The 24326-nt window shown below is 40.5% G+C and overlaps 2 protein-coding genes across 4 annotated transcripts in view; both read right to left on the reverse strand.

Annotated features, from left to right (window-relative positions):
- Positions 1-24326, reverse strand: part of MYPT-75D (Myosin phosphatase targeting subunit 75D) — a 531155-nt gene that overhangs the window by 369947 nt on the left and 136882 nt on the right. The window lies entirely within an intron of this gene.
- LOC137252275 (uncharacterized) lies at positions 21972-23738 on the reverse strand. Its single transcript, XM_067787761.1, has 2 exons — positions 22448-23738; positions 21972-22375 (listed from the first exon to the last, which is right to left on the reverse strand). The coding sequence occupies exon 1, from the start codon at positions 23716-23718 to the stop codon at positions 22735-22737; it is 984 nt and encodes a 327-aa protein (XP_067643862.1). The 5' UTR covers positions 23719-23738; the 3' UTR covers positions 21972-22375; positions 22448-22734.

Raw genomic sequence — 24326 nt, forward strand, 5'->3', positions numbered from 1 at the left:
AAACTGTAATGGATTAACTGGGAAGATCACTGAGATAGTCGATTTCAAGAAGCGGCACAACATCCGCATTGCTGCGATTCAAGAGACTAAACTCACAGCAAGATCTGCTCTGCAGAGTTGTTCTGGGTATAATGTCCACAGAAAAGATCGCGAGAGCGGAAATGGAGGTGACCTCGTGTTTATCATACACCACTCTGTGCAATATCATTTGATCCCGACATCGGCCGAAGGGGCAGTGTCTTAGAACGTCAAGGCTTATCTGTCCGGTCAGCGATGCAAGCCTAGAAGTCATCAACATCTACGTCCCTCCTGCCAACTGTTGCCGCAGTGGAAACCGCCCTAATATCAGCGCCTTACTCACTGGCAATAATCGCATTATCTTAGGCGATTTCAATGCCCATCACGTCCTATGGCATTCAAACTTGCAGGCAGACAGTGGGGGTGAGATGTTGGCGGATGAAATAGAAGAAACGACGTTCTGCAAATAAACGGAGACGCCCCCACACGTATGGTAGGAAGCTGTCACAGTTCGCCGGATATATCAATCGTGAGCGCAGGACTCGTAAACTGCCTCAACTAAGCCGATGGTAACATTGGCATCCGACCACCTGCCTATACTTATTTCGCTCGAGCGTACCGCCGACTTCATCGTCACAGAAAAACGCACTTTCATAAACATCAAAAAAGAAAGTGGGATGAATACAAATCTTTTACAGACAACCGCTTTGCTGCCCTCCCTATCCCGACTGATGCTAGCCAAGGGGAGAATGCTTTCGGCAAGGTCATTGAATCCGCCTCGGCTCGCTTTATTCCCGCCGGTGGAATTCCCGAAATTCGGCCTCGCTTTCTGGCGGAGGCCGCAAATTTAGCGAGAGAACGTGACCTTATAAGACAGCTCGATCCCGGCGACCCCCAAATACGGGGTATAAACCAACGCATCAGATTGCTTGTGGATGAACACATGCGGGCGAAATGGGGGAGCACCTAAGCGGTTGTAACCTCTCTACCGGTGTAGGTAAGCTTTGGTCCACCGTAAAGTCCCTATCAAATCCGTCTAAGCACAATGACAAAATTTCCATCGCCTTTGGCGATAAAGTGCTGTCGGATGCTAAAAAATGCGCGAGCACTTTATGCCGACAATATATAATGCATTCTACGGTCGACAAAGATAGACGGAGGGCCAACAGGCACGCACATAAACATAAATTCAGCGCGTCTCCAATTACCATCACCGCCAAAGAGTTTGCCGATGCCATCGGTCATGCTAAACCATCCAAAGCAGTGGGCCCAGACGGCTTAGCCATGCCGATGCTTAAAAGCCTAGGGAAAGAGGGTTTCAAATATTTAGCACATGTCTTCAACCTATCTCTTTCCACCTTCATCATTCCCGAAAAATGGAAAATGGCCAAGGTGGTCCCGCTATTAAAGGCTGGGAAACCAGCTAACATAGGAGAGTCATATCGGCCAATATATCTCCTATCACCAGTAGCCAAGACGATTGAAGCCATTTTGCTCCCCTACTTAAAAGCAGCTAGCCTGTCATCAGCATGGCTTCAGAAAACTCCATAGCACCACCACCGCGCTAAGTGCCAGTAGCACCCAAATAAATTGCGGTTTAAATCAAAACCCCCACCATAGAACAGTACTCGTTACGCTAGACCTATCAAAAGCTTTTGATACGGTCAACCATGGCACGTTACTGCAATACCTGGAAGGGTCTACCCTTCCCCCATGTCTTAAAAGGTGGACCGCAAATTATCTGTGTGGTCGGCAGGCATCGGTGCAATTTAGAAACGAAACATCAAAACCAAGAAGAATTAAACAAGGGGTGCCACAGGGTGGTGTCCTATCTCCACTTTTGTTTAACTTCTACATATCTAAGCTACCTTCGCCACCAGAAGGAGTTACTATCGTTTCCTACGCCGATGACTGCACAATAATGGCCACAGACCCAGGCCCACAGATCGATGAGCTTTTCAACAGAATAAACGGCTACCTCCCTGGTGTCTCCAGTTTTTTCGCCTCGCGAAACCTGGAATTATCACCGACTAAATCCTCCGCGGCCTTATTTACAACATCGACGTCCCAAATGAACATCCACGTCGATGGCACCACGCTGCCGACTGTTCCACACCCCAAAATCTTGGGTGTGACGTTTGATCAGGATCTACATTTCGGTGAGCATGCAACCGCAATTGTACCGAAAATCCAGAGCCGTAATAAAATCCTCAAATATCTTGCTGGCAGTACTTGGGGAAAAGACAAAGAAACGCTCATTACCACATACAAAGGAATTGGCCAGCCGATTGCATGCTACGCGTCCCCACGGGCTGTCTTCTTATGTACCCAGAACACAATATACATAATGAGGCGAGAATAATCCCCATCAGGGAGAGAAATGAGATGCTAACCAAACAGTTCCTGTTGAATACCCAGAAACCTGGGCATCCCAACAGACATCAGATTGATGAGCCAACACCGCCCAGGGGCTTAAGGAGTCATCCCCGTAAGCATTATGAGGAAATACGGAACCTGAGAACTCAGCCGTATGAAGCAAAAAAACACAAGAAAGCCCTCAGTGAACTTCACAAACAGGCGTCGGACCTTTATGCCAGGAATTGCCCGGTGAATCCAGTACTCAAAGAACAGTACCCAAAACTTGCGGAAGAGGAACGCACACTCCCCAGGGAAACGCGAGTCACTCTAGCTCAACTTCGATCTGGATACTGTAACAGGTTAAACTTTTACCTATCCAGAATCAACCCCGACATACAAAATGTATGCCCTGCTTGCAATGTGTCCCCACATGACACCAACCATCTTTTTAATGGTAATGTGAAACCAACGCCTCTAACACACCTCACATTATGGTCCACCCCGGTCGAAACAGCAAGTGTCCTTGGACTCCCTTTAGAGGATATTGATGACAATTTGAGATCGGTCGCACATATTGGATGGGGCGAAGCACTGCTACAACAACAACAACAACTTTAAAAATTTTTTACAAACAGATCCTATAGCTAAGGAATAATGAATCAGTTTGATTTTCACACGATTTTAGTGAAGCACGCGAGTAATTAATTTGTGAAGTACTACTAATACAGTAGAGTTGTAAATAAAGAACATTTGGCTATACTCAATATTTGAGTTATTTATTCGTCAGTTCAGCGATTCGAACGTTAGCAGAAGGTGCATAATTATCAGGAATTTTCCAAAATACATTACAATATTAAAAAAAATACGAAAGAGCTGATTTCCGACCCTCACCTGTTTGATACCTACATTAAACTGGGTCGATTTATTAACCTACATCGCGCCATTGATTTTTCGATAGGTTTTGGGCTCAGGAAAAAAAAAAGTTCCACTAAGCATACCCAAAAAAATTATTTTCGAGCCTGCAAAATTTGAGTTTTTTGACTTTTTTTCTTTGATTTTTAGGGTTTTTTTCATGACCTACTTAAAAAATTTTCATTTGATTTTAAAATTTTCATGTTACCCTGTCCGACTCAAAATTGTCCGCTAAAAACTTTGGCGATAACAGTTTTTTGAAAAAAAATATATTTTTTGGGTTTTGAGGAGTGTTTTGGTGAAAAAATTGTTGCCGATGAAAACGAATTTGTCTCATAATTCCTATCCCACTTAAAATTATGCGATAAAAACGTTGGCGTTAACAGTTTTTAAAAAAAAATTTTTTTTTTGTTTTTGGGACTTGTTTTGGTCGAAATCGATTTTTTTCATTTTCAAGGCTCCAAATCATTTTTTATGTATATGTTTCCGTTAGCCCCACCAATAAGTATACCAAAATGATCAGGGGACGAGCTGAGTTGATTTAGCCATGTGCGTCTGTCCGTTTGTTTGAACGCAAACTAGTCCCTCAATTTTTGAAATATCTTGATGAAATTTGGTAAGCAGGCATATTTTGATGGGGGATTTGACATTTGTCGGAATCGACCGGATCGGACAACTATAGCATATACCTCCCATACAAGCGATTGTTCAGTAAGAGGGTTTTCGCCATTTCTGTTTCTGAAGAAACCCTTAAAAAAATGGCGAAAAACCAAACACCAAAATATCAAAACCCAAAAAATATTTTTTTTTTTTCAAAAACTGTTATCGCTAAAGTTTTTAGCGGACAATTTTAAGTCGGACAGGGTATACATGAAAATTTTAAAATCCAATGAAAATTGTTTAAGTAGGTCATGAAAAAAACCTTAAAAATCAAAGAAAAAAGCCAAAAAACTCAAATTTTGCAGGCTCGAAAATTATTGTTTTGGGTATGCTTAGTGGAACTTTTTTTTCTGAGCCCAAAACCTATCGAAAAATCGATGGCGCGATATGGGTTAACTTTCGTCCATGCAAATCAACCCAGCTTAACCTACATAGATGTTAGAGATAGATTTCAATCAGTAATTGTTTCTCCCAATAGCCGATGTGTTTTGAACAAAGTTCACATCAAGATACTTTATACGTGAAAATGCAAGACAAAACAACAAGGGAAACGTATAGCAGACCCTTATTTTTTAGTGGTAAATTTATTAGTATTTTTTTATATCGTTTAATAATTTCATACACATATTTGGTTTCATTTAGTTATTCAAATTAACAATAGTACATCCAATTTTTTTACATCATTTTTATCTTCTGCATATTTTTTATATTCACAAAGTAAATTTAATTATATGCTTCCCTATTTTTACATATCTTTCAATTATATGATCAATATCAATCTCAATATCGAAATGGGTATTTAAAAGTGCAAACAAGTGAGTCTGTTCTCGGACATTGTGGGCCGTAACCACGTTTTCAACCGGCGAAGTGTCGAAAAACTCCTTTCATATTATTGCAATCATTTAAAACCTTTTCAGCTGATAATGGAATTGATTTTTTGTGCTGCTTATCAGACCAGCGTTCTGACCACACTTCGTACTCTCCATCTAGATTAATTTTATTTCCTCAAATAAGAGATGCGTATCCTTTACGAAGATCTTGGGCAAGATCTTTAGACAAATTCTTTTTTTGCAGTGTATTAAATTTGATGATTCGCGATGGGAGTAGCAAATTACGATTAAAAACTTGCAATGTATCTTCAGGTAATCTACCTTGTAAATCAAGAATGATATGATCAAGAAGAGGTATATAAATTGCTTTTTGATAATACTCTTCAGCGTCTGATGAAGTGTAATTCACTCGATGTATTTACATTTTAGCAATTCGTGGGAGGACAATATCAAACTTCAACTCATCTGCTAAAGCGACTATTTTTTTGTAAAGCTCCGAAAAACGACTTTCTGTTTCAAGTCTATGGTTTTTTTAATGTGCGCAAAGTGTCACTCAATGCTTCAGAAGCTTGATTCAAATCTGTTGACCGTGTTTTCAAAAGTAAGCTTAGTGGTCGTGTAACAGAAAGTAAATTCCTCAAACAAATCATTGAAATCACGAACTCTGTCTCGCAAATAGATTTCAACATAGAACGGGCCTCAGAACTTGTTGTTGAATCTTGCCAAGCAGAAATTTCTTGAAACGAAGCAACAATTTTTGTGATGTTTTCTTTAAACTGCATTATACCATCATGTGTTTCAGACCAGCGCGTTTCACATAGTCCACTTAATGATTCCTGCTGATGTTTTTTGAAAACTATGGTACGTTTCGGAGACTGACTTGCAAAACTGATAATTTTTTTCATCAACGAAATACAATCCTTTGTTTGAAGAACTTTCGACGTTTTCGCAAGCGAGTTATTAAGACAATGGTTGAAACACGGACAATGATTAGCATTGGTACATATTTTAATAAGTTCCTGCACAGGTCACTTAACTTCTGATGTCATTACAGAACATCCATCCGTTCCAATTCCAACGCAATCTTGGAAGGGTAGTCCTAAATTATTAAATGACTATGTGTGCCAAGGCTACACTTGTCAATTTTTTTTCTCCATTTATAACATCTTCTTCTCGGATCGAATCGTACGCATCAAGGAAAGTTACAAAATCTTCTCTTATATTGCCATCATATAAGATTCTGAAAAAACTTTATTCAATAAAGTAAGGTTTGATTCAGTATGTTATCAACAGCGCAAATATTTCTGAGCATTGGACTGATTTGCATGAGCATTCTTGCTGTTGAGCGCTAATATTATTTGAAAATTGATACTCAATTAAAGCATGCATACAAAAACTGCATTATGAAAAGTAACGATCAAATATCCATCATTATATTTATACAAAATACTGCATAAAAATATTGGGTTTCTGGGACTTCATGAAAAAAATTTTGTTCCGATCCGGGATCGCCCTCCCCCCTCAAATCCCCTACTGGCAGAGATCGAGATATTAAACTATATTTAGAAAATCCATATAGAACAGGGGAATCTTGCTATCGATTTTTAAGTGAATCGCCTTGAGTTTGAAACCTTAGATCTTAGTTCATAGCACCGCGGAATGGCAAACCAAATTTGACAAGGGAAGACGTAAAATCGTTCAAATATACATGAGTTAACCACCCCTATAGTTTTGTTTCCGACAGGTTATATACAATAGCTATTGTTAAAATTTCAAAATCAAAATTCATCAACAATATGCGTGTATTTAAGAACACATTTTCCGCTCGCTGATCCATTTTTGTATCACCATTTTATTTAACTTCTTTTTATTAAAAATATGGCAGAACACAAAATAAATTTTATTTTATTATAAAACAAAAAAATAAGGCCCCATATGCAGCTTTAAAGTAAACGGTTAAGAAATACTTATGAGCTATTTCTTTTACATGGAAATAGGCCAAGAATATTTGAAGTTTGATGACGCATGGTAATTGATAAGAAATACACATAGAATATTGAATTTTTATTGATTTTAATGCATGATTAGCTTTATTAATTTCTTTGCCCTCCGAAATGTAAGTTTTACTTTAAGAAATAATGCTTATTCAATATTTATTGGCAAACCAGAGCGAACCAGAGAGAAATTGTTTTTAAAAACCTTTAACAAAGAGTAGTAGAAATATATTGAGAACTGCGTACTGCAAAGAAAATTTGCCAGGTAGCATTTTTTCAAGGCCCCTACGTCTCTTTTAAGTAAACGCTAAAGAAATATTTGGATTTATTTATTTTGCATGGAGTTCACGCACAATACGAGTAGAATATTGAATTTTAATTGATTTTAATAAATGTTTAATACTATGTACAAACACATACCCCATTTAATTTGTTTCGTCCCTCCCACAAATTGTCATCCTCCTAGCAGCTCCTTGCAGCAGGACTGCTACATATTCTCTTACTCCGGGAAGGTAGCGAACCCAATCCGGGTCCGTCTCCTGACCCCGGTCCTGAGAAATGGTTTTGCTGCATTTGCCAGAAAAGAATCTTTTTAGGACGGTCATACTCTGTTCAGTGTGTCTCGTGCAAGGGATGGTTGCATCGGACAGGTTGTTCTGGGCTTGATCCCAAAACCCGACGTCCACGTAACTTTTATAAATCTTTTGTGGCTCCTTGCTGCTCACGCCCAAGGGCGTCCCGTAGTCTACGCCTAAGCGTATCCCCACTACCTTCCAGCAGCTTCGCTGCTCAGCAAGCCACAACAAGTACCCGCTGCTGCTCGCGCCCCACGGCGCCAACAACTCAAACAGCTGATACCACTCATAACTACTACCTTCGTAGTAGAGCTGGTAGCAATGCTGAGCATCAGCCCCTGCCCCCGTCTTCTTCTCCCCCCTCTTTTCTGGCAGCAATCGTGCAGGTCAGGGAAACATACTCTTAGTCCCTGCCTCCGTTTGCACCGTCTGCCAGCACAGAATATATAGGTTTGCGACATCCGCTCAATGCAGCTCCTGCATTGGGTTGTGCCACTTTCCTAGATGTTCTGGTCTCCGCGACGGCAACCCCTCGACGGGTTTCATCGCGCCATGTTGCCAGGTCGCAAACCCAAATCATCCGGGTACCCCAATGCTTGCCCAAGGGCGCCCAGTCCCAAGGCCACAACAGCAATTGCGTCCTGGCCTTCCACAACCTAGGCGTAGTCACCCCTCACTTACCCCTAGAGTGGCGGCGTCACCCCTCATGCACTTCAGAATTCTGCAGTTCAACTGTAATGGACTAACTGGGAAGATTACGGAGATAGTCGATTTCATGAAGCGGCACAACATCCGCATTGCTGCGATTCAAGAGACTAAACTCACAGCAAGATCTACATTGCAGACCAGCTCTGGTTATAATGTCCACAGGAAAGACCGCGAGAGCGGAAATGGAGGCGGCCTCGCGTTTATTATACACCACTCTGTGCAATATCATATATTTGATCCTGGCATCGACCGCAGTGACAATGTCTTAGAACGTCAAGGCCTATCTGTCCGGTCAGGCGATGCAAATCTAGAAATCATCAACATCTACATCCCTCCTGTCACCTGTTGCCCCAGTGGATACCGCCCTAATATCGAGGCCTTACTCACTGGCAACAATCGCATTATCTTAGGCGATTTCAATGCCCATCACGACCTATGGCATTCAAACTTGCGGGCGGACAGTAGGGGTGAGATGTTGGCGGATCAAATAGACGAAACGACGTTCTGCACAATAAACGGAGACGCCCCCACACGTATGGTAGGAAGCTGTCATAGCTCGCCAGATATCTCAATCGTGAGCGCAGAACTCGTAAACTGCGTTAACTGGCAGCCGATGGTAACATTGGCATCCGACCACCTGCCCATACTTATTTCGTTCGAGCATACCGCCGACTTCATCGTCACCGAAAAACGCACTTTCATAAACTTCAAAAAAGGAAAGTGGGAAGAATATAAATCTGCAACAGACAGCAGCTTTGCTGCCCTCCCTATCCCGACTGATGCCCGCCAAGGGGAGCGTGCCTTCCGTAAGGTCATTGAATCCGCCTCGGCACATTTCATTCCCGCCGGGAGAATTCCCGAAATCCGGCCCCACTTCCCGGCGGAGGCCGCGAGCTTAGCGAGGGAACGCGACCTTATAAGACAGCTTGATCCAGGCGACCCCCAAATAAGGGATATAAACCAACGCATCAGATTGCTTGTGGACGAACACAAGCGGGCGAAATGGGAAGAGCACCTAAGAGGTTGTAACCTCTCTACCGGTGTAGGTAAACTTTGGTCCACCGTAAAGTCCCTATCGAATCCGACTAAGCACAAAGACAAAGTTTCCATCGCCTTTGGCGATAAGGTGCTGTCGGATGCGAAAAAATGCGCGAGCGCTTTCTGCCGACAATATATAATGCATCCTACGGTCGACAAAGATAGACGGAGAGCCAATAGACACGCACATAAACACAAACTCAGCGCGTCACCAATTACCATCACCGCTAGAGAGGTTGAGGACGCCATTGGTCGCGCTAAACCATCCAAAGCAGTGAGCCCAGACGGCATAGCCATGCCGATGCTTAAAAACCTAGGGAAAGAGGGTTTCAAATATTTAGCGCATGTCTTCAACCTGTCCCTTTCCACCTTTGTCATAATGAGAAATGGAAAATGGCCAAGGTGGTCCCGCTACTAAAGCCTGGGAAACCAGCTAACGTAGGTGAGTCATATCGTCCGATATCTCTCCTATCGCCAGTGGCAAAGACGCTTGAAGCCATTTTGCTCCCTTATTTCCAAGCACATTTGCAGCTAGCCCCTCATCAGCATGGCTTCAGAAAACTTCATAGCACTACCTCCGCGCTAAATGTCATTAGCACCCAGATAAATTGCGGTTTGAATCAATATCCCCACCATAGAACAGTATTCGTAGCGTTAGACCTATCAAAAGCTTTTGATACCTGGAAGGGTCTACCCTTCCCCCATGTCTTAAAAGGTGGACCGCAAATTATCTGGGTGGTCGGCAGGCATCGGTGCAATTCAGAAACGAAACATCAAAACAAAGGAGAATTAAACAAGGGGTGCCACAGGGTGGTGTCCTATCCCCGCTTTTGTTTAATTTCTACATATCTAAGCTACCTTCACCACCGGAAGGAGTCACAATCGTTTCCTACGCCGATGACTGCACAATAATGGCCACAGGCCCAGGTCCAAAGATCGATGCGCTATGCAATAAAATAAACGGCTACCTCCCTGATCTCTCCAGTTTTTTCGCCTCGCGAAACCTGGCATTATCACCGACTAAATCTTCCGCGACCTTATTTACAACATGGACGTCCCAAATGTCGACCATTTTGAACATCCACGTCGATGGCACTACGTTACCGACTGTCCTACACCCCAAAATCTTGGGTGTGACGTTTGATCAGGATCTACATTTTGGTGCGCACGCAACCGCAATTGTTCCAAGAATTCAGAGCCGTAATAAAATCCTCAAATCCCTTGCTGGCAGTACCTGGGGAAAAGATAAAGAAACGCTCTTGACCACATACAAAGCAATTAGCCAGCCGATTACGTGCTACGCGTCACCCATATGGTCGCCAAGCCTAAAAACCACCCACTGGAAGAAACTACAGGCCTGCCAAAATACTGCTCTCAGAATCGCCACGGGCTGTCTTCTTATGTCCCCAGAACACCATCTGCATAATAAGGCGAGAATACTCCCCATCAGGGAGAGAAATGAGATGCTGACCAAACAGTTTCTGTTGAATACCCAGAAACCTGGGCATCCCAACAGACATCTGATTGACGAACCAGCACCACCTAGGGGCCTAAGGAGTCATCTCCGTAAGCATTTTGAGGAAATACGGCACCTGAGAACCCAGCCGTATGAAGCGGGAAAACACAAGCAGGTCCTTGGCGAACTCCATAGACAGGCGTCGGACCTTTATGTCGGGAATTGCCCGGTGAATCCAGTACTTGAAGAAAAATATCCAGAACTCGCAGAAGAGGAACGCATACTCCCCAGGGAAACGCGTGTCACTCTTGCTCAACTTCGTTCTGGATACTGTAACAGGTTAAACTCTTACATATCCAGAATCAACCACGACATACAAAATGTATGCCCGCTTGCAATGTGTCCCCACATGACACCAACCATCTCTTTAATTGTAATGTGGAACCAACGCCTCTAACACCCCTTTCCTTATGGTCCTCCCCTGTTGAAACGACAAGTTTCCTTGGACTCCCGTTAGAGGATATTGATGACAATTTGTGATCGGTCGCGGCTATTAGGTGGGGCGAGCATTGCTACAACAACAACAAGATACCAAATTGGCAATTTATACCATTTGGGCAATTTATTACGCAATTTATCATATAATAAATTGCCAATTTAAAAAAAAATTGCGTAATAAATTGTTTCAAACTGCAAATGCAACCTTGTAAAGTGTGTTTATTGAGTAGATTTAAACGTCAGTTACGCATGGCTCAACTATATAGTTGGTTCATCTCATCAGCTGATTTTATTTTTTTCATTTCACTGGAGTAGGGATTGTCAAAAAAAGATGGCAAACTCAAAATGAAACCAAAACATTGAACACATTTTCACGGTTGCCACACCATGTTTTCATTTGGAACCAAAATTCGTCGAAAAAAGGACCAAATCACAAGGAAATTGACCAAATTTTTGAAGCTTTAATTGGCTTACAAACAATTCGGCAATTCAAGAATATGTCGAATTCTTTGCAAAATCTTTAATTTTAGGTTGTGGTAAAGTACAAAGTCGCACACACTTTCATTCTAACAAAAAAAAATAATTGTTTTAACGAAAAACCTTACAGGAAAACCCGTGCCGCAAGCCAAACTAGTTCTGTTTTATTTACATAAAAATATTATTTTTGAACTAAAATTCTCCAGAGCTCGGTTATATAAATTTTATTATAAAATCAGTCTAAAAGTTAAAAAAAAATGTTTCCAATAGCTGGGTGCTCCTATTTTTCATTTTTAATTTAATTCCTTACTCTTCCGTTTACCAGTTAAATTATTATATTTATGGCCTAGATTCAGTAAAAATTTACATTTTTCCCATATAATTTATTTTAGACAAAAATGTACATTTCAAAACTCACATTAATTGAATCTGGCCACAGTCCTCAGATTTACTATTGAAAAGTCTTAAAAGTTTGAACTGTGTAGAAATGGTGGAATTTCCATTTGACGAGGGACGAGAAATTAGTTATTATTAAAGTTTCTGGGGTTCCGCTCTCCAACGGGAATAATTTGGCACAAAGCGTTTATATCAGATCTACGTTGAGCATTTGTTAAGTTATCGATTTCCAAAAATATACCAAACTTCCAACAAAAATATTCTTTGGGTTAAGATACTTAGTATTCTAAATTATGTACAGTGACATTATTTAAATATCCAGTAATTTCGTATAATCATTGCACCTAAAATTACTTAAAAGGTGCCTCATATTGATGGAATAATATCAACAGACTAAACTTTTTCTGCTTGAACTCTTTAGTGCAGGTCGGAAATATATAGAAACATTTAATCCTGTAACTGATATTGAATTTGACAGTTGTATAGCAGAAATGCTATTAACTAAAATAGAAAATATAGCTGCATCGCAGTGTGAAGAACACAATAGTCTTAAAAATAAATAAATGTAAGGCGCGATAACCTCCGAAGAGATCTAAGGCCGAGCTTCTCTTCCAATTTGCGTCGTGCCTCTCTTGATTTTCCCTACAAATTGGCCGGAGGGGACCTACATATTTTATGCCGACTCCGAACGGCATCTGCAAGACAGATGAGTTTTCACTGAGAGCGCCGGAGCGCTTGTCAAACACTGCCGAGGAGCGACCCCGCTTAGAAAAAATGTCTTCTAATTTAAAAACCTTATTTCTAAAATTTTGATGTTGCTTTGCCCGGGGTGCGAACCCCGCTTTCAGTGGAAAACAGCTTCAAATTTCTTTGAGATGCACGTGCATTTACAACAACTTTTGTTTAGCTCAAACAGTGACAAAAATCTATCACGAAAATTGTTTGATAACCGATCTAAATATCTAGCCACCAAAACAAGATTTTCTGATTGACCGCTTGTTTCATCAACAATTAACGAAAATTTGTTTTCTTCAAGATCCAACACTTTTCTAAACTATCTGCTAGGTGAAGTTCCATCGTTCTGCTACATTTTGATAACAGCAATTTTTTTGTAAGAAATCCATTGAGGTAAATTGTAAATTATATAAGGGTTAATATGAAGATGTGGAAAATTTTGTGGGCTGCGTTGAACATTTTTTCCTAAGTAAAAATAAACAGTCTCGATTACAGCCTAAAAAGGACCAAAATTGGAAAAAAGGGACCAGCACCCCAAATGGGGTTGGAAAGGACCATTTTTGGTCCAAATGGACCAAAGTGGCAACCGTGCACATTTTCTTACAACACACAAAAATTTCAAAGTTTTACGTTTTCATTCCATTCCATTCGCACACATTTTAACAGTCTGAACAAAGGTATGTACATATGTACATATGTTGTTGCTGTAGAGATGAGCCAACCAGCTATCAAATTAATATTGTGTAAGCTATTTTACTGTTTGAACATAGTTATAATAAGTTTCGAATATATTGAAATGTTGGCAGAGTTTTGCGCATTGGTCGTAGAACACAAAATTTAGCAGAAAAGTTGGTAGATTAACCAATACAGTGATAGTAGGTGCGCTGGTCCACACACATAAGCTCACCCTAAATAAATACATACATAGCTATATGTATATCACATTCCAATTTTCATATTGTTCGTGCACAAATGAAACTGTGCACAAACAAAAGAAAGGGAGTGGTGTGGCTCGTTTGGGAATATAACAAAATAGGAACGGCACTGAATCAACACATTCAGTACTTAATTGACATACTTGAATATAAGTTGTGTTGTGTTACCTTCGTTCAGTGAAAAAAATTACACATCAAAATGCCGCGACCAAGAAATGAAGTTTTGCGAAAATTTCTAACAAAAATTGCATCAAATGAGTATGTCTGCAATAATGGCATGTGTGAGAACAGACTTTTAAATCAACATGTGGGCACTATGGAAAGGCATTTGAAATTTGTACATCCCGAAATATTCGCTAGATATATGCACAAAAAGATTGCTTGGAAACAAAAACTCAAAGCGGCAGCAGCAGTAGCAACAATGCGAAAGCAACAAAAAACTGAAAACACCAAAGTGACGGCAGCAGTAGCAACAACGCAAAAGCAACAAAAACCTGAAAAAACCAAAGTGGCAGCAGCAGTAGCAACAACGCAAAAGCAACCAAGAACTGAAAACACAAAAAAGAATCACAATTTTGAATTGGCAATTGTAGAGTTATTTACAAAAGGTAACCAACCATTAAGTTTGCTTGAGCAACGGGCATTCAAAATCCTTGTACAACCTGCTTTTGAATCGCTTGGAATACAAACAGATAAGCAAAGCGTGCTGGAATTAATAAATAAATTTTCACAAAAAACCAAATGTGATATTATAAAGGATTTGGCCGATAATTGCACATTGTACACATTAGCAATCTGTATATCGGAAAAAGAAGGAAATCATGCACTAATGTGTGTCAGTGTGCAATACATTCGAGACCATCATATCGAAAATAGAGTATTATCGATAAGATTACTAGATAGGGAGTACACAGGTGAAAGTTTGAAAATGGTTATAATCGATATACTCAACGAATATAAAATAGACCTGCAACAAATTTTATCGATTACAACAAGTGATCATACGAAAATAATTGAAGCTATCAACTCGCTGAAAGACGAACTTAAGAGCGTGCTTAGCGTAGAAGCAGCAGTTGTCAGCAAATCAATTAAAAGAGAAACCAATGACGCGAATGATTGCACCGAGGAATGGATAGAATATTCCACTTCCGATTTTGCAACACATAGAATAACTACCCTCTTAGGCTGTGTTCACATTTTCAAATTATGCGTAGAAATGGTATACGCCAAGGAAAAAGTAAAACGTGTATTGGACAAATGTAGAACAGTTATAAAAGACTTAAGACCAGAAACCTTAAAAGATACTAAAGACATATTAAAAAGTGACACAGACTGGATTTCTACTTACAGAATGATTACGCATATATTGAAAATTGAAGATATCAATATTTTTATACATAATCAGGACATAAATCTTTTAAAAATCTTAGTAGATTTGCTCAAATTAATTGGTGTTGCTGGCACCAAGCTTGAAAATGAAAAAACATGCTATAGCGATTTATTTATTATTACAATGAATTTAATTTTTGATTTAGAAAAGATTACAAATGAGAAAAGTACTGTGAAATGTCTTATTGATGCTTTAAATATGGCTAAACAAAAAATGCTTGATACTGACCAATTTAATGCCGCTGTATATTTGGATCCTCGCATACGCGTCTGCTTAGATGCGGCACAAAAACTGCGCGCAAAGCAATACATAACCAAACTGCATGATCGTATTTGCGTCTTGAAGTCTCGTAGAGCTGGTGGTGGAGACGAGTCTGTACATTCTGAAACAAGTGACGGTTTGCTTATGGACACCAATACAACACAACCAGAATCAACAACAAACCCTAATCCCAGTTCGCCAAAGTCGTTTAGTGATTATTTACAAAATTTAGAATTTGATTCGACGTCTGCAACGTTTTCGTGTTTAGAAGCTGATATAACATTATATCAACGCCAACCAAGGTTGCCATTGGAAACGAATATAATTGATTTTTGGTATTTTCAGCGTAATTCTTTAACGGACGTTGCTCGCTTAATATTAGCAACACCATGGTCGGAAATGAATATTGAAGATTCGTCTATTGAACTTTGTTTACCTGAAGACAATAGTAAGTTAAGTAAAACTGAAATGGAGCAAATTTTCAGAATTATGGCGAATGATACATTCAATTATGAATAATAATTTCTTATTTTAGCTTATTTTTTAAGAATGTTTTTCATGTACTGTATCGAAGTTTTATGTACTGAAACAATAAACACATGTGAATATACCCTTAACCAATTATCGTTTTCTCATTTAATGCTAGTGGTTGTTGATGTCACTGATGATTTTGGAAAAATTTATTTGTAGCAGCGGAAAATTCAATTTTTTCAGTTTAATAAAGCTGCTTTCTATCGATTTCCGATAAACGCACGACGACCGCCGTGGTGTCATGGTCCTGGATTTAAGTCCCGGACAAAGCTACTTCAAAAATTAAGAAACAAAATTTTCAATCAGAATAAAGTTGTTTGGTAGTGATAATGCAAACACTCCGAGTGTATTTCTCACATGAAAAGCTTCTTAGTGAAATCTCATCTTCCTGGCAAATGTCGTTCGGAGTAGGCGTAAAATACGTAGGTCCCGCCCCGAACTTTTTAGGAAAAAATTAAAAAGGAGCACGACGCAAATTGGCCTAAATTCTCTTCGAAGGATATCGCGCCTTGTATTTATGTGAAATACAAATAAGCAGCTGTTGCTTGGCATATGCAAATTAACTTTTAGCAAGTGCTTACTCAATTTTTGCAGGTGTTGATTTGGGTTTTGAAAGATTTTTCCTTTTCATTTTGTATAATAACGTAACAATTTACGTATTGAAAATATGTATGATATCTGTTTATATGCTTGTTACTTATAGGACTTAGTTGAAGTAAGGTATATACATACATAAATATAATATGGATAATATCTCGTAGAGGAAAACCTAATAGAATTCATTCGTATTCAAGTCAAATTTTATAGTTTTTGCGTTCAAAATATCTTCTTTGAATTTTACTTTAGTTAGACGAAATGGTAAGGATGAAAGATTACTAGATAGGGAGTTCACAGGTGAAAGTTTGAAAATGATTATAATCGATATACTCAACGAATATAAACTCCTTGAAAGACGAACTTAAGAGCGTGTTTAGCGAAGAAGCTGCAGTTGTCAGCAAATCAATTAAAACAGAAACCAATGACGCGAATGATTGCACCGAGGAATGGATAGAATATTCCACTTCCGATTATACAACACATAAAATAACTACCCTCTTGGCTGCGTTCACATTTTCAAATATGCAGTATAAATATGATATAAGCTAGAATTCTTATGTACCTACATAGGTATAGATACTTGAGTACAATGTTATCCACATGTGGAAATAAATTTATCTATTTGGGCGTATTCAAATATCATGTGGTCAGCTCGTCAATCAAACACACACGTTTCAATTCCACGCGTACACAAACAGATACTTGTTATTTAATTCCTAAGGGCTGACTACATTCACGACGGCGGTGTAGCCGCCACATCTGTCATATTATTTTTACACATTTTTTTATGAGCGTCGCTATTTTCGGCGCGACAGAGCAGCACGACAATCAATCACGACAGCTGTTGTAGCCAGATTAAACCTAATTCTATTTTTGGGAAGCGACAGTGAGTGGCGTCCTTTTTATTTTGTCAATAAAAACTAAAATAGAAGTAAATAACAGATAATAAAATCTAAAATCATTCTTTTGGACGTTTTTTAAACATAATTAATATTTTTTTCAAAATTTTTCGCTACTATTTTCTGTAATTTATATTGGTGGCTGCCGCTTTCAAAGTAATCAAGAAGCCAATGCTTGGCTACGGTTGTCGTCAAGCTTTGCTTTATTGTGGTTGTGGTCTGTAGACTTACTTACTTACTTAATTGGCGCTTAACCGTCTAAACGGTTATGGCCGTCCAACAAGGCGCGCCAGTCGCTCCTTCGCTCCGCCAACCGGCGCCAATTGGTCACACCAAGGGAGTTTAAATCGTTTTCCACCTGGTCCTTCCAACGGAGTGGGGGCCGCCCTCTACCTCTGCTTCCATAGGCGGGTTCCGATAGAAACACTTTAGACGCCGTGCAATTTTTCAGCCACCATAGTCGTGAAGTGATCAGCCCTATACTCGTAGTGGAACGTTCGCTGAAACCTACGGAATAATGGAATACCTACCCTGCAAAAATTGTTGGATTACGTGCTCCATTTTTTTCATGTTGGAGTACTCTAACAATACTCCTTTGCAATGCTTTTGCAGACCACCATCAGCCGATTATTGCTCGTTTTTTAACGACAGAGTTGCCAAAAGTAAAATATTGCATACAAATAACTGATAATAAAATTTTACTATGGAAACTCTGATAAAATGCAACCGCGCACTGGTTTTATGTATACATACTATAGTATAGAGAAATATTAGTTTCTTTATTCACGCAAATGCTAAATAACATAAGAATATTCGTAGTTAAAAATATAAAAGTTGTATTGCCCCTCTTCATTTACTTTCATTTTAAATTAAATTCACTCCGATAATTCTTTCCGACACAATTCCTCTTTAGTACTTTGGCATATGATCCTCTGTGGGTGCTCCATGGAGTACTACAGTGAAAGTACTTTGGAAAGTTCTCTCACGTATGTACTCTACGGAATACTCACAAACAAAGCGAGAGTGGGATCACCTACTCCTCTCCTAGGACATCGCAATGTTAATTTTTTGTATTGTAACGAATTTTCTGCAAATCCTCTTATTTGCAATCCTCTGCTAAGTTCGAATCACTAAACTGTTGAATAAATAACTCCAATTTGTAGTAATGCAAAATGGCCTTTATTAAAGTGCTTCACAATAACACTCAACTGTGCAACGAATAGCTTGCTTAATAACCACACTGATTGATAGCTCAATGAAACTCTGCTATTCAAAATAATACTGCTATTGCTCGCTAGATATCGTCTTAATCGGAACTGCTTGACAACTCAAATCAAACTGAATTACTTCTTACTCGCTGGCGCCGCTTTTATAGTTTACGCTGCATACTTCTAGGCTCTTCGATTTCCAGAACTTACTAGTTGTTTCGGCTACAAAATCGCCAGCCACAACTACGTGCACAAATTATTGCTCACTCTTGTGACAACTCAGATAAGGTATATGCATGTGTTTGTAGTTTACAGTCTCCCGCACACACATAAGCGTATAAGTAAATTCATCGGTGTGTGACATCTCATCTCTTGCTGCCTTGTATGTAAATGTTGCTCGTCGGAATGTGTACATATGTGTAGACGCAATTATTTATTCGTTTAAGTAGATACATAAAGATTGAATTATTGATGTGAATGTTTGTAGTTTGCGCACATAGGCATATAAGTAAATGCATCTGTGTGTGACATATCTCTGGGCTGCCTTATATATGTGTATACTTGATTTAATTATTAACGTAAATACTGCTTGGCATGGCCTTAGCATCGCCTTAGTGATGGGATAATTTAGTGATGCTAATATCCGTGACACTGCCCTCCACCTAAGTCTGATCGTCCCGATCAGACAAATCTCTCGATCTAAACGTTGCTAGCCTTTCCAAATGGACCATCTTCATTTTGGTTCGTGGTTTACCGATGGTTTGTATGCGGTACACTACATCGTTGATCCGTTTTACAACTTTGTATGGGCCTTCCCAATTACACTGCAATTTCGGGGCCAAACCTTTTTTACGTTGTGGGTTGTATAACAGCACCAAATCTCCTTCCTGAAAACCTTCTGAATTAATTGCTTTATCATATCTGGCTTTCATCTTGTCACTCATAATCTTTGTTCGTTGCCTTATCAGATCACGTATTTCTCTTAGCTCTTCTTCCAAATCACTAGTGGATTTCCTGACATTTCTCTCCGCATTGGCATCTATCCCAAACTTCAAATCAGCTGGCAGTCTAAGGTCATTGCCAAAAATTACTTTTGCAGGGGTTTGGCCCGTTGTCTCATGCACTGCTGATCGGTAAGCCATCAAGAATAATTGTATGCGGGTATCCCACTCTTTATGGTACTTGTCCACTACTTTCCTTAAGTGCTCCTCCAATGTTCTATTGAATCGTTCTACCATACCATCGGATTGAGGATGCAATGCAGTTGTCCGTGTTTTTCGAATGCCCAATGACTTACACATTTCCTGGAACACAGCTGATTCGAAATTCCTGCCTTGGTCAGAATGTAACTCCATTGGTACACCATACCTTGCAACCCAATTGTTTATAAAAACTTCTGCTACCGTTTCCGCTTCTTGATTTGGGATTGGGTATACCTCTGGCCATTTGCTGAAATAATCCATAACTACCAGTACATATTTGTTTCCGCCGTTGCTAGTAGGAAATGGATCGGCGACATCCATAGCGATCCTTTCAAATGGCGCACCTGAGTTATATTGCTTCATCTGGCCATGACTTCGTGTTCTGGGCCCTTTCGCTCTGCTGCAAACCTCGCAGTTCGCAATCCAATCAGTGACCGACTGACGGCAACCAACCCAATAGAATCTCTGTTTAATCTTCTCGAGCGTCTTCGTGATTCCAAGATGACCTCCGCTTGGACCATTATGCAGCTCGCTGAGCACATCAGGAATCCTCTTTCTGGGAACAACTATCAGTTTATTCTTGTATTTACCATCCTCACTCTCCCATACTCGATGAAGGCAACCGGATATCAATTCCAAACTGTTCCACTGTGCCCAAAATGACTTCGCAATGGGACTCTCTGCTGACATCTCTTCTCTGTTTGGTCTTTCATTTCGTTCGAGCCCTTGCATAACACGTGACAGATCTGCATCTTCTAGCTGGCACTTTCTTAGCTGTTCCTTGTCCCATTCATCTGTACATGTTATAGTCATTAGCCGGACATCTATAATGTCTTCTTTAGCCTCGGCTTTTGAACAGTGCTTGCATTCCAAACTACATGGTCTTCGTGACATTGCATCGGCATTTCCATGGGTACTACCTTTTCGATGCTCAATGGAAAAGTCATAGCTTTGTAGTCGCTCGATCCACCGTGCCAATTGTCCTTCTGGATTACGGAACTGCAGTAGCCATTTTAAAGCTGCGTGATCTGTCCTGACACGGAATCGCTGGCCGTAGAGGTATTTGTGAAAATGTTTAACGCACTCTACCAATGCCAACAGCTCTCTCCGCGTAACGCAGTAGTTCCTCTCTGGTTTTCCAATCGAACGGCTGTAATATACAACTACCTTCTCCTGTCCATCGACCAGTTGTGATAAAACGCCTCCTATAGCATATCCACTCGCATCTGTATCTAGAATAAATGTTGCTCCTGGAATCGGATATGCTAACATTGGGGCAGTGCACAAACGCTCCTTCAATGTTTGGAAAGCCACTTCTTGCTCCTTCTTCCATTCAAAAGCTTTATTTTTTCTTGTAAGCTCATGGAGGCTATGGGCTACGATGGAAAAATTTTGTACAAATCGGCGGTAATATGTGCACAGCCCAAGGAAACTTCTTAATTCATGTAGGTTCTGTGGTCTTGGCCAATCCTTTACAGCCTCTATCTTTTCGTTCGCAGTGCAGATGCCCTCTGTCGTTACCTTGTGACCCAAATAATTTACTTCCTTTTTAAACAGCGCACACTTTTTGGGACTTAACTTCAGACCAGCGCCAGCTATTCTCTGGAAAACTTCCTCCAAGTTCTTTAGATGTTCATCAAAGTTCTTGCCCAATACGATAATGTCGTCCAGGTACACCAAGCATGTTTTCCAATGTAGACCTTTCAGTACCTGGTCCATGAGTCTCCCAAAAGTAGCTGGTGCATTACAAAGTCCAAAAGGCATCACTGTAAATTACCAAAGACCATCACCGACACTGAAGGCTGTTTTCTCTTTATCTTCCTCCTCGACCTCAACTTGCCAGTAGCCGCTTTTCAAGTCCCGTGTGGAAAGCCATTTCGTACCAGATAGCGAGTCCAGAGTGTCGTCAATTCTTGGCAATGGGTAGCTATCCTTTTTCGTAACGTCATTCAACTTCCGGTAGTCCACGCAAAACCTCATTTTTCCATCCTTCTTCTTTACAAGTACTACCGGTGAGCTCCAGGGACTAGCTGATGGTTCGATGACGCCGCTGTCGCTCATTTCTTGTATAATTTGACTCACAACTTGCCGCTTCGCCAGTGGAACACTACGTGGAGCTTGACGGATCGGCCTCGCATCTCCAGTGTCAATTTGATGTTTCACAACGTTGGTGCGGCCTGGTTTAGAACCATCCTGGTCAAATATGTTCGCGTACTTTAGGAGCAGTTGTTTTGCCTTACTCTGATATGCTTCCTCTAGCCCCTGCGTCCATGCCGTGATGCCATTTGAAAGATTAGTATTACTAGCTGAAACGTGTTCCTGGAGCTGTTCACAGTTAATAACTACTTCAGCCTCTTGGCATCTTCCCAAAATAGCTCCTTTAGTTAGTTTGAGTGGTGAATTGAACTCATTGAGTACTCTTACTGGAACACGTCCATCTTGTTTTGTCATAGCCAGGGTTTTTCCTACAAGTATGTTCAGTGCTGATTTGTTTGCTGCTTCGACAACCCACAATTTGTTTGTCCCACAATCTCCATCAACCTTTGCCCAGATGACTGCTTCGGATTTTGGTGGTATTCGCTGACTCTCTTCCACCAGCACTCGTTTACTGCTGTAGCCTCTCTCGTAGCCGAAATTAAGTGGTACATCCATGTTCTTATATCGCATCGTCTTGCTTTGCATGTCGATCTTGATGCCCTGGTCGATTAAGAAGTCCACTCCAATTATGATTTCATCAACAATCTCTGCCACTATAAAATTGTGTACTACCGTGACGTTCCCAATTGCGACTTCACATGATACTTTTCCTAGAACCGTGCTGTCTTCTCCAGTGGCTGTACGCAATCTTGCTCCATGCAATGGTGTTATCTTCTTGTTGACTAAATCCGCTCGAATGATGGAATGAGATGCACCCGTATCTACAGTCAGTAAACGTTCCTTTCCATCCACATGTCCTCCGACAGTAAGATTGTTTGACCTTCTTCCAATTTGTGAGATAGAGATTATGGGGCATTCAATTGAGGGAGCCAGCTGTCGCCCCTTGCGGCTGACTCGCTTTAGTTTAACGATTGAGTGGACTTGGAGATTTGCTCATCTCCTTCAGCTCTGCGTTTACGGCCACCCACATTGTTGGAGCTATTGGGACCGGTGCTGCAATGTCGTGCAATATGACCTGGGTTGCCGCACTTGAAACATTTAATAACTCCGGCATTTTTCTGTTGTGATCCCTTCAGTGCTTCCAAAATTGTGTCTACCCATTCTGGCCTTTCTACTTCTACACGATGAGCCTTATATGCTGGTTTACTTAATAGGGAGGCAGTTTCCTGAGTCAATGCATGTGATACCGTTTCAGCAAATGTCAGTTTTGGGTTCGCGTATGTAGCTCGCTTCGTTTCCACATCTCGTATGCCATTTATAAAGCTCTGAATCTTCACTCTTTCCGTGTATTCCACGGGTGCATCCGCATTTGCAAGATGAGCCAATCTTTCAATGTCAGAAGCAAACTCCTGCAAGGTCTCGTTAGCTTTTTGGTAGCGGTTTTGCAATTCTATTTGAAATATCTGTTTCCTGTGTTCGCTTCCGTATCGCCGTTCTACAGCAGCCATCAATGCGTCATAACTGTTCCGTTCGTATTCTGGAATAGTCTGTAAGATTTCGGCAGCTGGTCCTTTCAATGCTACGAAGAGTGCGGCAACTTTATCTTCCACATTCCAGTTGTTCACTGCTGCGGTCTTCTCAAACTGTAGCTTAAAGACCTGGAAAGGAACAGAACCGTCAAAGGATGGTGTTTTTACCTTTGAATTACTCGCTGAAACTGCTGGACGATTTAATTGTAACTGCTCCATACGACCCTTCAAATCATCGACTTCTGCCTGAAATTGAGCGATTTTTGCATCCTGCGCTTCCAGCTTTGATGTTACCCTTGCTTCCTGTGCTTCTAACTGTGAAGACATTTGTGCCACCTGCAATGATAAGCGCTCCTCTTGTTCTTCCATCTTTGATGTTATGCGTGTCTCCTGCGATTCCAGTTGGGATGCCATATATGTCTTCTGTTCTTCCAATTGTGATGTTATACGGGTTTCCTGCGATTCCATCTTCGATGTTATGCGTGTCTCCTGCGATTCCAATTGTGATGACATGTTGGTGGATATTTGCGATGACATTTCTGTTATACGTGCCTCTTGCGCTTCCAGTTGGGATGCCAGTTGCGACGACATTGATGCTACTGTCGATATTTGTGCAGATATTGCAGCCAATATCATGTTCAAGTCTGTGCTGGTAACAGTCTGCGATGTTTCGTTTTTCTCTTCAATTTTTGTTGTTGTTTCGTCCCCATCAGGATAAAAGACAAACTCGTCCACATCAATTCCTTGCGACTCCATTACCTCTCGCAGCCGTGCTTGAAGTTCGATCTTATTGCCGGTTGTATTTAATCCACGGTTCTCCAACTCCTTTTTCAGTTGCTGGATCTTCAATTCACTGAACTTTGCCATGTCCAAGTTGTATTCCCAATCTTCGGAATTTATTCAACAATTCCTCTTCTGACACCAATTGTAACGAATTTTCTGCAAATCCTCTTATTTGCAATCCTCTGCTAAGTTCGAATCACTAAACTGTTGAATAAATAACTCCAATTTGTAGTAATGCA

Source organism: Eurosta solidaginis, chromosome 5, assembly GCF_040869045.1.
Source record: "Eurosta solidaginis isolate ZX-2024a chromosome 5, ASM4086904v1, whole genome shotgun sequence".
In the NCBI taxonomy this organism is placed as follows: Eukaryota; Metazoa; Arthropoda; class Insecta; order Diptera; family Tephritidae; genus Eurosta; species Eurosta solidaginis.